Source organism: Tiliqua scincoides, chromosome 3 (genome assembly GCF_035046505.1).
Source record: "Tiliqua scincoides isolate rTilSci1 chromosome 3, rTilSci1.hap2, whole genome shotgun sequence".
Classification (NCBI taxonomy): Eukaryota; Metazoa; Chordata; class Lepidosauria; order Squamata; family Scincidae; genus Tiliqua; species Tiliqua scincoides.
This window is the reverse complement of record NC_089823.1, coordinates 240,001,765-240,015,582: the sequence shown is the minus strand read 5'-3', so window position 1 is coordinate 240,015,582 and position 13,818 is coordinate 240,001,765. Positions and strand designations below refer to the sequence as shown.

The 13,818-nt window shown below is 51.1% G+C and overlaps 1 protein-coding gene and 1 pseudogene across 1 annotated transcript in view; one reads left to right on the top strand and one right to left on the bottom strand.

Annotated features, from left to right (window-relative positions):
• The window catches only part of P3H2 (prolyl 3-hydroxylase 2), a 98,280-nt gene extending 89,936 nt beyond the window's left edge, over positions 1-8,344 (top strand). Inside the window, exons 12-15 of the mRNA XM_066621584.1 lie at positions 1,852-1,969; positions 2,679-2,754; positions 3,854-3,994; positions 6,225-8,344. Coding sequence (XP_066477681.1) covers positions 1,852-1,969; positions 2,679-2,754; positions 3,854-3,994; positions 6,225-6,317 — 428 coding nt within the window. The 3' untranslated portion in view covers positions 6,318-8,344. The remainder of the gene's footprint in view (positions 1-1,851; positions 1,970-2,678; positions 2,755-3,853; positions 3,995-6,224) is intronic.
• A 4,507-nt stretch (positions 8,345-12,851) lies between these two features.
• On the bottom strand, positions 12,852-12,971 carry LOC136646132 (5S ribosomal RNA; annotated as a pseudogene).
• Positions 12,972-13,818: the final 847 nt, after the last annotated feature.

Here is a 13,818-nt window from a genome sequence, read left to right as displayed (position 1 = left end):
GGTTATCCATTTGTAAGACACAGGAGGAGAAAGTCATAGAATCATACAGTTGGAAGATACTTAAAAGGTCATCTTGTCCAACCCCCTGCCTGTAGCAGGAAATCCCCCTAAAGCATCTTCCACAGGTGCTTGCCGAACTCTGCTTGAAGATCTCCAGTGAGGAGAATCTACCACCTCCCGAGGCAATCTGTTCCGTTGCCAAACGCCACTTACTGTCAGGGATTTCTTCCTGATGTCCAGTTGGAATGTCTTCTCTTGCAGTTTGTACCCGTTTGATCTAGTTCTGCTTTCAGAGGCAGCTGAGAACAAATTTGTCCCTTCTTCCATATGACAGCCCTTCAGGTATTTGAAGAGAGCTCTCGTATCCCCCCTCAGCCTTCTCTTCTCCAGGCTGAACGTACCAGTTTCCCTCAACCTTTCCCCATAGGTCTTGTTCTCCAGCCCTCTGATCCAGCCCCTGATTAGCCCTCCAGCCCTCTGATCATTAAGTAAGCCATTGAGTATCCCGAGTATTACGAGTAGTACTCGTAGATTTAAGAGTGAGTTTTTCAGCCCCCAAAGCACCACTGTCTTGGCTGTGGCTTCCTTCCTGCCGCTCCCAGTGGTGCTGGAATGGTTGTTCTGCAGGTGCAGCTTGGGGTACGTGGCCTGTGCAAGGCCATTGAGAGCTGCCTTGGAAACAGCCATGTTGTTTGGCTTCCAGGGATGACACAGGCACCCCTTGCTCATGGGACTGGATTCGGGCCTCATTTTGTGTAGTCCCGCGACCAGGCGACACTTGTCTTGCTTGGCCTACGGCCCCTCTTCACAACTGCTCCCCTACTCGGCTCCATGCAGCTGAGGACCTTGAAAGACCCTGCTTCAGAGCACTGTTGGTCTTGAGTCTTTCAGGTGCCGCAAGATGCTTTGTTGGGTCCTCCATCAGAACACTGCCAGAGCACCAGGGGAGCCACAACCACAGAACTAACAGCCCAATCCCGCCCCTCACCAGCCCAGACCAGGCAGCGCCACTGACAGAGTGTGCACTGCAGGCTATGGAACCAGATGGCCCAGGAGACTTCCTGGCCTCCAGTGAGTCTCCTTGCGCCTGTGCCAAGTATTTTGCTGGTGTGCGTTTGGGGCGTATATGATTCGGGCGATTCAGGGCAGGGAAAGAGGGATAGGACTCCAGTGTGTGTGGCTGCTACCATGATCTCCCCCCCCCAGCTGCTCTGGAACTGCCCCCAGTCCAGCCCAATCCTTGCCCCAATCATCTGCTAACCACCCTCTCCACCACCTTACCTGCTCCAGCAGGCTGCCTGCAACCAACTGTTGTCACACATACACGGAGCTTCCAGCTGCCACACTAATGCTAGCAGGCTGAAAATGGAGGCAAGACCAGTGTGACAGCATACCACACAGTGCTCTGACACACTGCGAGATTGGGATTGGGCCAGAAGGTTCTGAATTGACCAGTGCAACACTGCTTCATGGAGGTGTTAAGAACATCAGCCCCGCTGGATCAGGCCATAGGCCCATCTAGTCCAGCTTCCTGTAGCTCACAGTGGCCCCACCAGATGCCCCAGGGAGCACACCAGATAACAAGAGACATCATCCTGGTGCCCTCCCTTGCACGTGACATTCTGACATAGCCCATTTCTAAACTCAGGAGGTTGCACATGCACATCATGGCTTGTAACCCAGAATGGATTTTTCCTCCAGAAACTTGTGCAATCCCCTTTTAAAAGCGTCCAGGCCAGATGCCGTCACCACATCCTGTGGCAAGGAGTTCCACATGTTATCTGTGAATCTCAATATGAAGTCAAGTGCAGTTGCCAGTGAGGCTGAGATGTGTTTCCCTGTTGCTGGTAGGCCAACAAGAGAGGAGGAATGACCTGAGCCACCCAATCCATGCTGACAATTGCCTCCTGGACCCAGAAGCCAATGAGTGCTGGAAAGAACCCCCTGCGTACACCTTCCGTGACTACAGGTAAGTCTGGATAGGTATCCAGGGGTACATAAAAGGGACATCAGGTACACTCAGATGAGATCCCACAAAGTTCCTGCAGGTGCGCAGAGCTGCTTGGAGCAGGTGATGACCAACTGGGTTCCCAGGCTGCTGGGAGTGCCTTGGGCAGCCTCAACCAGTGCTGTGCTGAAGGTGCATGGCTTGGAGGATGGGAGTGGCTAAGCCTCCTCCCTCCCAATTTTGTGATTTCATTCACCCCCTGTTGTCCTTGTCATACGTGCTGCTAGCTGCAGAAGGGAAAATTTGCAGCACAGGATTGTGCCCATAAGACGTCCTCTTTGCAGGAATTTGAATTGTGGCTTTGGCATGAGGACAAAGGAGCACCCCATCCCCCAAGTCTACTTTCTGAGGTAGAAGAAAGTAGGGAATCTCAATCACGGAACTCCCACGTCACTTTTAATTTGGACTTGTTCTCTCCATCTTGCCCCTGAGAAACCTGAGTCAGAGAGAGACTTTCTTGAGCCTGTCTGCTGAGACTTGAACCAGGGACTTCCCACTTCAGAGCTGAGTCTCTTCAGGTGCAATCCTGAGCACATTTTTAAGGGGGAACACACAGCAGAAAGTGCTTCAGACTGCTCCTGTCTAGAATTGGGCTGTGTATCCACGGTCATATGGACTTGGGCCCCTTGAGCAAAGCTTCCTGCAACGCTCCCACTTCTCTCCCTCCTAGTGCTCTCCTGTATATGAACAGTGATTTTGAAGGCGGAGAATTCATCTTCACCGAGATGGATGCAAAGACCGTGACGGTGAGCAAACGCCTTCCTGACCTTGGGTGGGTTGAGTGTGTGGAACTGAAATGGGGTCAGTTGTATTCCTCCCCCCCCACCCCAGTGGGTTTTCTTCCACACCACCACAAAAGTGCTGGAAGTGACTGAGAAGTTGTCTTGGTTTGTGTAGTTAAGTGGCCTATTGCGGGCCTCTGATTCCCCTGCAGGGGCTGCTGAATCTCCTTGGCAGGAACAAAGGGCCCAATCTGATCCCTGACCAGCCCAGAGTCCACAGCATGCTGTGGGGGGATCAGGGGGGACCAGATGGCCCAGGGGAGGGAAGTAAAACTGTTTCTTATTTACCTCCCCTTAGGCTGCCTGGCCTCCAATGGGTCTCCTCAAACCTATGGCGGCTATCTTGCAGGCGTAAGTCTGGGGAGACTCAGGTGGCTGTTGGGGGGGGGGGGACAGAAAAGGGGATAGGATCTTGGTGCTGCCACTGAGAACTTGCCCCTCCCACCACCAAACTGCCCCTAACCTGACCCACTGCCCACCCTGAACCATCCACAGTCCTCTCTCGAACCGCCCCCACTACCAGCCTATCTGCTTCAGTGGCATGTCTGGGAGCCACTGTTTCTGTGTGTAGGGCTGCCAGCCGTTTGCACCAGCAGCCCTGGAGTGCCCCATGGCAATTCAGTCTGGGTCTTACAGTGGTGAGTCATGAGATGTGTCACTGAAAGCTCTCCTAGTGCTGCGGTGAAAGGTTTCCCCATGAAACTGACTGGCAGAAAAAGCAGGGCAGACCAAAGGAAGGGATGACCAGTGGCCAAATGTCGTGGACTTGGGCCATTCACTGCCACATGGAATGACAACGATCAGAAACTCTGACAGCTTGAGAAGAGACCTATGAATATTCATACCAGAAAAACCTATGAATGAACATACCAGCAGCCATGATAGCCAGACAGAAGTTCCCTGTTTGGAACAAGAATACCGTCAGAGGAGGATGTTGCTCCCAGGCTTTCTGGAGGTGTTTGGTGGGCCACTGTGGGAACGGGGAGTCTGGACTGGGTGGCTCTCTCCATCCTGGTCCAGCGGGGAAGGGCTTGTCTTACGGTTGGCTGTTGTTTTCTGCCAGGCCTCCATCAAGCCCAAGTGTGGACGCATGATTAGCTTTTCGTCTGGTGGGGAAAACCCTCATGGCGTGAAGGCAGTGACCAGAGGCCAGCGCTGTGCCGTCGCCTTGTGGTTCACGCTCAACCCACTTTACCGGGAACTGGTGAGTTCTTTATAAGCAGGTCTTTAGCCTTTTAAAAACATTTAGCCTTTTTCCTGAGGCTGGCAGACTTGATGCTCCATTGGTATCTGTCTGATCAAAGGCAGCATGAATCCAGCCAGGCTCATTGAGTGTCTCTGTGCACACCCAGAACCACACACGTTTGTGCAGCTGTGTTGGGCAACACCTCTAACGTCCCTTTCCAAAGTTTGCTATGCATTGTGATAGACTTGTCTCTGCTAACATGGACTAGTTGCTAGCAAGATCATTTCTTAGAGTACTACTGACCCCTTGTGGTGCATTTTGGGACTTATCTAGGAAAATGTCCCTCAGGTGAGTTCCATAGACCAGTGATTCTCACACATTTAGCAGCAGGATTCACCTTTTAGAATGAGAATCTGTCAGGACCCACAGGAAGTGATGTCATGACTGGAAGTGACATCATCAAGCAGGAAAATTTTTAAGAATCTTAGGCTGCAATCCTACCCACAGTTACCCCAGAGTAAGTCCCATTGATTATCATTGTTAAAAGGATATACATAGTCGCTTGTCAAAAATACAAGTCTATAACATTTGTACATACCATGGCAGCATCAAGTCAAATACAGTATATTACAAATAAAATATCGAAATGAATGGGGACCCACCTGAAATTGGCTTGTGACCTATCTAGTGGGTCCTGACCCACAGTTTGAGAAACACTGCCATAGACAACTGTTGAGAACAAATAGAAATGGCAGCAGTCACTGCTATTGAACTCCTGTCAGTGAAGGCACATTCAGACTTTCGAGTCACACAGAGCCCTTCAGAAAGGGGGATAGAAGTCTTGGCTGTGTGAAAAGGCAGGTAACTTAACAAATGCCTTCATTACAAAGGCTACAGTCCAGCCATACTGAAGCCCTTTTCCATCCCCTGGATTTCAGTGGATCTGAAGGCCTTAGGGATGGACCTCAACAAGTGGGAAACCCTGGCCTCTGAGCAGCCCGCTTGGAGGCAGGCTGTGCAGCATGGCCTTTCCCAGTTGGAAGAGACACTTGGCCAACAGTCTGAGGCTAAGAGGCAAAGAAGGAAGGCCCACAGCCAGGGAGGCAGACCAGGGACAGGCTGCACTTGCTCCCAGTGTGGAAGGGATTGTCACTCCCGGATTGGCCTTTTCAGCCACACTAGACGCTGTTCCAGAACCACCATTCAGAGCGCGATACCATAGTCTTTCGAGACTGAAGGTTGCCAATACAAATAATACAATTTCAGTGGAAGAGTGACTTGTCACTTTGCACCCTGCTTGCACGGAACAGGGATGGCCCAGACTTTTTCACCACTTGCGGCCCAAAGGCCACCTGTCACCCCCAACACTCACATGTCCTTCCCTGTCCCCTCCACCACCCTCTGCTCCAGCGGAGAAGGCTCACAAAACACTCCACAGCCGCACACAAGATCCTTTGATTTTGCACAGGCAGCAGAGTGGGAAGTGGGGCAGCCCACTTGTGTAGGGAGGAAGCACTGCTCATCTCTTGGTGGCATTCAGCAGACCAAAGACCGAGAGGGTTGAGCTGGTCAGGCCCCTTGCTTTGCTCAGTCTTGTGGGAAGAGTGGGGACAGGTAAGCTTTCTTTCTCCCTCAGGCACCTTAGCAAGGCGAGACAATCATGTCTGCAGAGGTGGGGCATAGCATTAAACAGCCAGACCAAGAAAGTGGGGCAGGGGGTACGTTGGTTGTTGCTGGCAGGGACTTAGCACATGGTGCCCAGGAATCTCAGAAGCAGCTGGCCTGGCCTGGCTCCCCGGTGCTTCCCTTCTGAGGATTCAGGTGGAGGAAGGAGGCCCCCAAGGAGCAAATACTGTTCTGCTTCTTTCTTGCCCTCCTGGGCACCACTGTGATTTCTCTGCATTGCGCCACCCTTCTCCACTACGCTGCTTGAGGCGAGAAACCCTGAAAGGTCCCTGCCAGCCAGAGCCAAGCAGGCTGAATTGCTGATTCGGACACAGGCAGCTCTCCACATTCCCCGATGGCAGGCAGACACGGCCCAGAACACTTGCCACTGGGCCAGGCCTGTCGTTCCCCTGGATCTTCCTCTGGCGGAGCAGCCAGCCGGGCCTTGGCTCACACTGTGCCTCCTCCAGTTTGTCAGGCCCACGTCAGCCTGTTAGCCGAGAGGCCTGCTTGTTTCTGGCCCTGCTGCTCCCGTCCCAGGCTGCAGCCCTCCTCACTGGTGCTTCTCCCTCCTTCCACGCAGGAACGGATCCAGGCAGATGAAGTGATTGCAGCCTTGGAGCAGGAGCGCCTCGGAACCCCTGAACCTGGCATCAACCCCAAGGACGAGCTATGAACCAGGCCCAGGGACTTGCTATTAAAATATTTATTTAATATTTGTTGTAAATCTTATCAGAACCCTTTATTTTTGTACAAAGCCTTGGTATAAATTAACTAATAGATGAGTTTGAGAAGGAGCGGCAGCAGGGACTCCCCTGTGTCCCCTCCTCCTTGGCTAGGCACAGCTCCCCCCACGTCCCTGTGTGTGGGCCTCATTTCTCCTGAAGATCTTCGGGAGTCTTTGTGGGGAATTTTCCAGCATGTTTCTGGACCCTATTCTTGGCTGCTGCCTCTTGTGGCTGCCCCCACCCCAGCCAGTGTGCCCTTCCTAGGCTGGTTGGCGACGGAAAGAGCCTTGAGATCCCAGCTGCCTGGAAGCTGCCACCTCTGCTCAGGAATGCCTTCTCTCTGGTCCCAGGTGTGGTGGGGCTGCTTGGTCACCCCACTGATGAGAAACAGCTGGAGGCATCCTTTTTTCCTCTCTGCGCCAGGCCTGAGCCCCCTGGCATTCAGAACCCATTTCTGGAGTCCCCAAAGCGACAGTCACCCCAGAGTTCTGACCTGTATCTAGCTGGGCGCCCTGGCCCTCCAAGGGCATTTGTGTCCGGTTCCAATTCAGCCCATGTGAACAGTCTGCATCAGTGTGCGCCTTCTGGCTTATCCCCATCTTGGCAACCTCGGTCTGAATTTTTCCAGTCCTTGCTAAAGAACAAAGTCTTGACCCTCCATGCAAGGACTGCCATGTTGTGTCAGGCAAAAAATCCTTCTGTCCCAGGACTCTGGCTCTGACTGTGCTGCCTGCATGTCCTGGGGAAGCTCATCAGCAGGACAGCTTGGAGAGGAGCACTCTCCACTCTGTAGCTCTGGCATTTGGCACTCAGATACAGCACCCCTTACTATGGTGAGTCCAGCTGTCATTTAGACCAAACCCCTAGGAATTAATCAGATTCTCTTGTAATGCCAGTTGTTGTTTGTTCAAGTTCCTGAAGTTAAATATGTGTTAAATGAAGAAGTGTTTCTTTTTGCTTCTTCTGACTGTGGTGCTAGTCCATTTGGATTAGCCACAGACAATCTATGACTCTCCAGTGGGTTTGCAGTGGGAAAGGGGGGAGAACCCTCATGCTTTCATTGCATGTAGCATGAATCCTATCACTGTGGATGTCTGAAGTTGAGTCTACCTGGTCCTGGTTGCTTCCTGGAGGGGAAACTAGTGGAAGTCCCAAGTCAAATGCACTGAGCCTTCTTAGGAAGAGTGCGATATATGCAAGAGTCATAAATCATCACCTGCCCCTCTCCCATATAGGCACCCAAAATCCACTGCCTGAGATCCCCTGTTTGGGTGATGGCAGCCCAATCCTATTGGACTCTTAAAATGGCAGATCTCTCAATCCACCACCTTAACTGCCGGTAAGGCTTTGCAAACGCCCCACCACTGTTGTGTGTTATGGAGCCACTGGTGCAAATGTCAGAGGTTCTGTGTACACACTCGTTGCTCCCGGGCACTGCACCAGAGCAAGTAAGGAGGCAGAGGGGAAGGATTGGGGCAGGGAGCAGGCCAAACTGGGGAAGGGAAGGGCAAGATCTTGGCAGTAGTCACCCACGCCAAGATTCTCTTCCCTCCTTCCTGGCCCTGACCCCACCCCCCCAGGAGTCTCCTCAGACTTATGCCACCAAATACCTGGTTTAGGTCCGAGGAGACCAATTGGAGGCCAGGCAGCCTATGGGGAAAATAAATAGAATGGGTTTTTACTTACCTCTCCTAGGCCATCTGGTCACCCACTCTCATCATTGGTTTCATCTGACTACCTCTGTGATACTGCTCCAGTATTGCTAGTGTAAACATATCACAGCCTCTTATTCCTAATTACTCCTCTCAAAAAAGTGAGCCAGAAGCAGGCATGTCAAGCCCATTCCTGGGCTCACCCCAGCATTCTGCAGGTGGGGCAAGCAGCCCCAATCTCTTTGCACAAGGATGCTGGGCTGGGTTTGATGTTCACCGCCAAGCTGTGTCTAAATCCAAAGGGAATAAACTTGGAAAACAGACCTGGGTGTTCTCTCTCCTTTCTTTGTATGGTTGGTTCTCCAGCAAACCTGGAAGCGGTGGCTAGGGAGACACACCTGCTCTCAGGCATGCAACTTCATTTTTTATTTGTGTGTGGCAGAAAAGAATCAGGAAGGATGATCTCTCCATTGTAAATTGCCTGCAGTAGCAGCTCTGCCTGGTCTTGGTTCAGACTTTATCCAACAGGACTGCTTCCAAAATTCTCTTCATCCATGTGTCTCCTCAGAATTTGGATTTCAAAATTACCTGGTTTGGCTTCCAGTGTGGAGAAACTGATGCATGTTGTAGACAGTGTTGGGCATGAGCTGTTTGCCTCTGATTTCAGCTCCTTCAATTCATCCATGTCTTCCCTCCATGTTACTGATGGTCATTGATAAAACCTTGCAAAAAAAGCCATCTCAATGTGATCGTTAGTTGCAGCAAGATCCTTTTAGTGTAGTGTTTTATCAGTGCCTACTGATATGTGCCTACTCAGAACATGAGTAGAACAGGATTTCCCCTATTTTAAAAAAGTAATTAGAACAAGGGAATACCAGTATCCCAACATTTTGTCCCCTGAAATGGAAAATATTAGTACAAAATAGTTCTAATAAACTAAGGGCGCAATCCTAACCCCTTATGTCAGTGCTTCCCAGCACCAGCATAGCGGGCCAATGGGACGTGTGCTGAATCCTGCAGTTGGGTGTCACTCACGGAGGCCTCCTCAAAGTCAGGGAACGTTTGTTCCCTGACCTCAGAGCTGCATTGCCCTTATGTCAGTGCTGGAAAGCACTGGAAAGCACTGACATAAGAGGTTAGGATTGTGCCCTAAATTGACACTCCTTTATGGTGCCCAAACTCCAATGCTAGGGACAGGTGCTTCACTCCCTAATCACTGGTTTCACCACTGACACATTACTGAGTTGGAACATTCCAACTTCTGAGAAAGTTTTGAGAAAAGCTGTCAATGTACGAGGCCAGGTGGGTCTGCGCAGTGTTGGTGGGGATGATTCAGCAGAGAAAAGAGTTGTCTGTGATGTTTCCAAGACTCACATTTTGAGGCTCTGAAATATTAATCTTGAATGAGAGGTTAGCTTTGTTGCCCCACCCAAATTGTTATCTGACTCAGGTTTTATTTGCAGCAGTAGAAAAATGTCCTTCTTTCTCCCCTCCCATGCAGCCCCCTGTAGATCCCCCAAACCCACCCTCTGTTCCTTCTCCCCCCAACTAGGTGGAGTAATGGTGTTGCTTTGACAGCAAGCTGTGCCAAGCTCTAAGGAGAGCAAAGGAAGTGATGTTTCTCTTATCAGATGCCAGGGACACCATAATTTGTTGAAACAACCTCGGAAAAATGACATTTCCCGGGTGCTACTTTGGCCTAGTGTGCCTGGGTTTGACAAACTGCAACCAGGGAGGGAAGCACCTTCCATTCCTTCCTTTTCCTTAAAACTTTCTGGAGCATTGTCGCCACTCAGTCTGGAAACTGGAACACAAGGGGAAGATGACGCTGGTAGACAAGACAAGCAGAGAGCATTTAGGCGCTCAAGCGGCAGGCAAATTTAGGTTGATCCAGGAATTAGCAGAGCGCCTCCTGTTTGGGGAGAAGTAATTCTGCTCATCGATGAGCCAATTGATAAGAACATAAGAACAGCCCCACTGGATCAGGCCATAGGCCCATCTAGTCCAGCTTCCTGTATCTCACAGCGGCCCACCAAATGCCCCAGGGAGCACACCAGATAACAAGAGACCTCATCCTGGTGCCCTCCCTTGCATCTGGCATTCTGACATAACCCATTTCTAAAATCAGGAGGTTGCGCATACACATCATGGCTTGTAACCCGGAATGGATTTTTCCTCCAGAAACTTGTCCAATCCCCTTTTAAAGGTGTCTAGGCTAGACGCCATCACCACATCCTGTGGCAAGGAGTTCCACAGACCGACCACACGCTGAGTAAAGAAATATTTTCTTTTGTCTGTCCTAACCCGCCCAACACTCAATTATAGTGGATGTCCCCTGGTTCTGGTATTATGTGAAAGTGTAAAGAGCATCTCCCTATCCACTCTGTCCATCCCCTGCATAATTTTGTATGTCTCAATCATGTCCCCCCTCAGGCGTCTCTTTTCTAGGCTGAAGAGGCCCAAACGCCATAGCCTTTCCTCATAAGGAAGGTGCCCCAGCCCCGTAATCATCTTAGTCGCTCTCTTTTGCACCTTTTCCATTTCCACTATGTCTTTTTTGAGCTGCAGCGACCAGAACTGGACACAATACTCCAGGTGTGGCCTTACCATAGATTTGTACAACGGTATTATAATACTAGCCGTTTTGTTCTCAATACCCTTCCTAATGATCCCAAGCATAGAATTGGCCTTCTTCACTGCCGCCGCACATTGGGTCGACACTTTCATCGACCTGTCCACCACTACCCCAAGATCTCTCTCCTGTTCTGTCACAGACAGCTCAGAACCCATCAGCCTATATCTAAAGTTTTGATTTTTTGCCCCAATGTGCATGACTTTACACTTACTGACATTGAAGTGCATCTGCCATTTTGCTGCCCATTCTGCCAGTCTGGAGAGATCCTTCTGGAGCTCCTCACAATCACTTCTGGTCTTCACCACTCGGAAAAGTTTGGTGTCGTCCGCAAACTTTGCAACCTCACTGCTCAAACCTGTCTCCAGGTCATTTATGAAGAGGTTGAAAAGCACGGGTCCCAGGACAGATCCTTGGGGCACACCGCTTTTCACCTCTCTCCATTGTGAAAATTGCCCATTGACACCCACTCTCTGCTTCCTGGCCTCCAACCAGTTCTCAATCCACGAGAGGACCTGTCCTCTAATTCCCTGACTGTGGAGTTTTTCAGTAGCCTTTGGTGAGGGACCGTGTCAAACACCTTCTGAAAGTCCAGATATACAATGTCTACGGGTTCTCCCGCATCCACATGCCTGTTGACCTTTTCAAAGAATTCTAAAAGGTTCGTGAGGCAAGACTTACCCTTACAGAAGCCATGCTGACTCTCCCTCAGCAAGGCCTGTTCGTCTATGTGTTTTGAGATCCTATCTTTGATGAGGCATTCCACCATCTTACCCGGTATGGATGTTAGGCTGACCGGCCTATAGTTTCCCAGGTTCCCCCTCTTTCCCTTTTTAAAAATAGGCGTGATATTTGCTATCCTCCAATCTTCTGGCACCATGGCCGTTTTGAGGGACAAGTTGCATACCTTAGTCAAGGTAAGCATCTGATGTAAGCCAGAAAGCCAGAGTGGGGTCACCCTCATCAAGTTTATCTGATTTGGGAGATAAACTGACAAAACCAATATTTTTCTGCACATCTGGTCTGTTTTTAAATTTGACACCAAATGTGTCTCTCCATTACCCCATTGCAGGTCCAGAGATGTAGAAGGATGATAAAAAAAATACATTAATTCATAGGTGTGGTAGAGCTGCTTCCGGCCATTGAAAATAAGGTGCAGGGCTAAGTCTGCAGATGAAGTGTGTTACAATTAACTGAACAGTATCAAGGTGTGTAGAAGTGCATTGTTGAATTACTATGTGGTGATCAGAAGGTGGTGCTATTGCCACACTGAACTGTGCTGTGAGACAGATGTGTGTTGTGGAGGGGGGGGTGCCTCTTCAAGTGATCCAAAGACCCTGGGCAGGTGCGCAGGTCTGTTTTTTGGTTAATCAAGCCCTGAGGATGAAAAGCACCAGCCTTAAACCTCTGAGGCTTCAGGGTGAGGAAAGGAGCCTTCACTGTAGGGTTGGGAAAGCTGCTGAATCGCCTACCACACCTTGAGGATGAAAGATTTATTTACAATACAGTGCATTGAGTTTGAAGCAAAAGGGTTATTAAATCTATCCCTGGGAGGTAAGCCACGGAGCGCTGCAGGAATCTGGCTTATCCCACACAGGGGCCCCACCCTGGGCTGAAAGCGGGGCAGGGTGGGACACAGACTGGTTTGGTAACTTCATCACCCAGCTACCGTGTGGCTGCAAACCACAGTGTTTTGGAGGCTTGGGAACAGATCAGGCCTCCCCCCAATGGCTGGGCGTGCAGGTGAGATGGCCTCTGTTGCTGCTGGTGAACCAGTGAGGACCAACCTGCCTAAATCCTTGCCGATAATGCCAGGGTAACTGCCCCTTGTGCCTGTCTTCCAAGGCTGGTGCACTGTCAGCAGCCCCACTTTGACTGAGATCTGCTCGGCTCTCTGATCTCTTCCTTTTGCACTTTGTTCTCCGGGTCCGCCTTCACTGAGGCTTCCTATACAGGCTTGTGAACAAAGGGAATCCTTCCCCATGTTACATTGTCAGAACACTGCTGTGCCAGACAACCAAGCTCCTGCGCAAACTCTTGAAAAGGATCTAACCTGCATGGCAATCTCAAGATTCCAGCTCTGCTGCAAACAGCAGCTGACTTTGCTAAAGTGCAGTTGCCAGACAGACTTGGTGGTGACAGTGACCCATGCACTGCACTCTAGCTGGCAACCTTCAGTCTCGAAAGACTGTGGTATAAGCCTACAGCACCCAGTATTCCCAAGCGGTCTCCCATCCAAGCACTAACCAGGCCTGACCCTGCTTAGCTTCCAAGATCAGACGAGATCGGGCATGTGCAGAGTAACAGTTGCTGTATGCACACTGCAAGGACTTTGCTCTTGGCTAAGTGCAGAGCTTTTGGATCAGCTTGTCGTGACCCCCAACACTGTGGCCTGTTCAACTGACGCGTGTCTCAGAGGCCCCTTCTGTCAGACGTGCCACGGAGGAAGGCCTGGTGTGCGTGTTCTGCACTCTTCTTCCTCGCAGGTTTGGCCCCTTCCTCTGCCCTCCCAGTTGACTTGACAACCAGTCTGCGCTCCTTCGTCACTGCCAAGATCAAGGCACAGCCAAGCATTTCAGTCACTTCAGTGGTGATGTGTTAACTGGCAGCTGAGAGCGGATTGGATGGACGGGAGCATCAGCAGGGAGCCCCACAGGCCCGAAGCTTCTCATGACTGGCCAGAGCAGGTCTCTCAGAGAAAAGGTCGGGGAAGCTGCCTCGTCACACCTGGCTGGCTTTGCCCTCGCACTTCCGTGTACCCAGCAGACATGGTCCCTCTCATGGAGAAATTGCACAGCCTCGTCTGGTCCAACCAGGAGCTTTTTTGCATCTTGTGCCTCTTCAGTGGTGGGACCAGAGATGGGGAGGCTCCAGCAGAAGGAAAACATCCCTGAAGGGGCGGGAGGCTGACAGCCCAAGTCTGAGCCCAGGGAAACAGGTCCGTCCGCCTCCTCAGGAGTGATGATGGGCCTCTCCCAACTCGTCTTTCCAGCCTAGCCAGGAATCTTTTCTCCTGGGAAATCTGCCCCTTCTTCTCCTCTGAGGGCGGTCAAAGCTTCACAAGACCTGTGTGCCAGTTGATCGTGTCACCCCCTCGGTGGCGACACTCCTCGCCCTGCCCTCCCAGTCCACTGCTCCTGTCCCCCCCTTCTGGTAAAGGCCCTG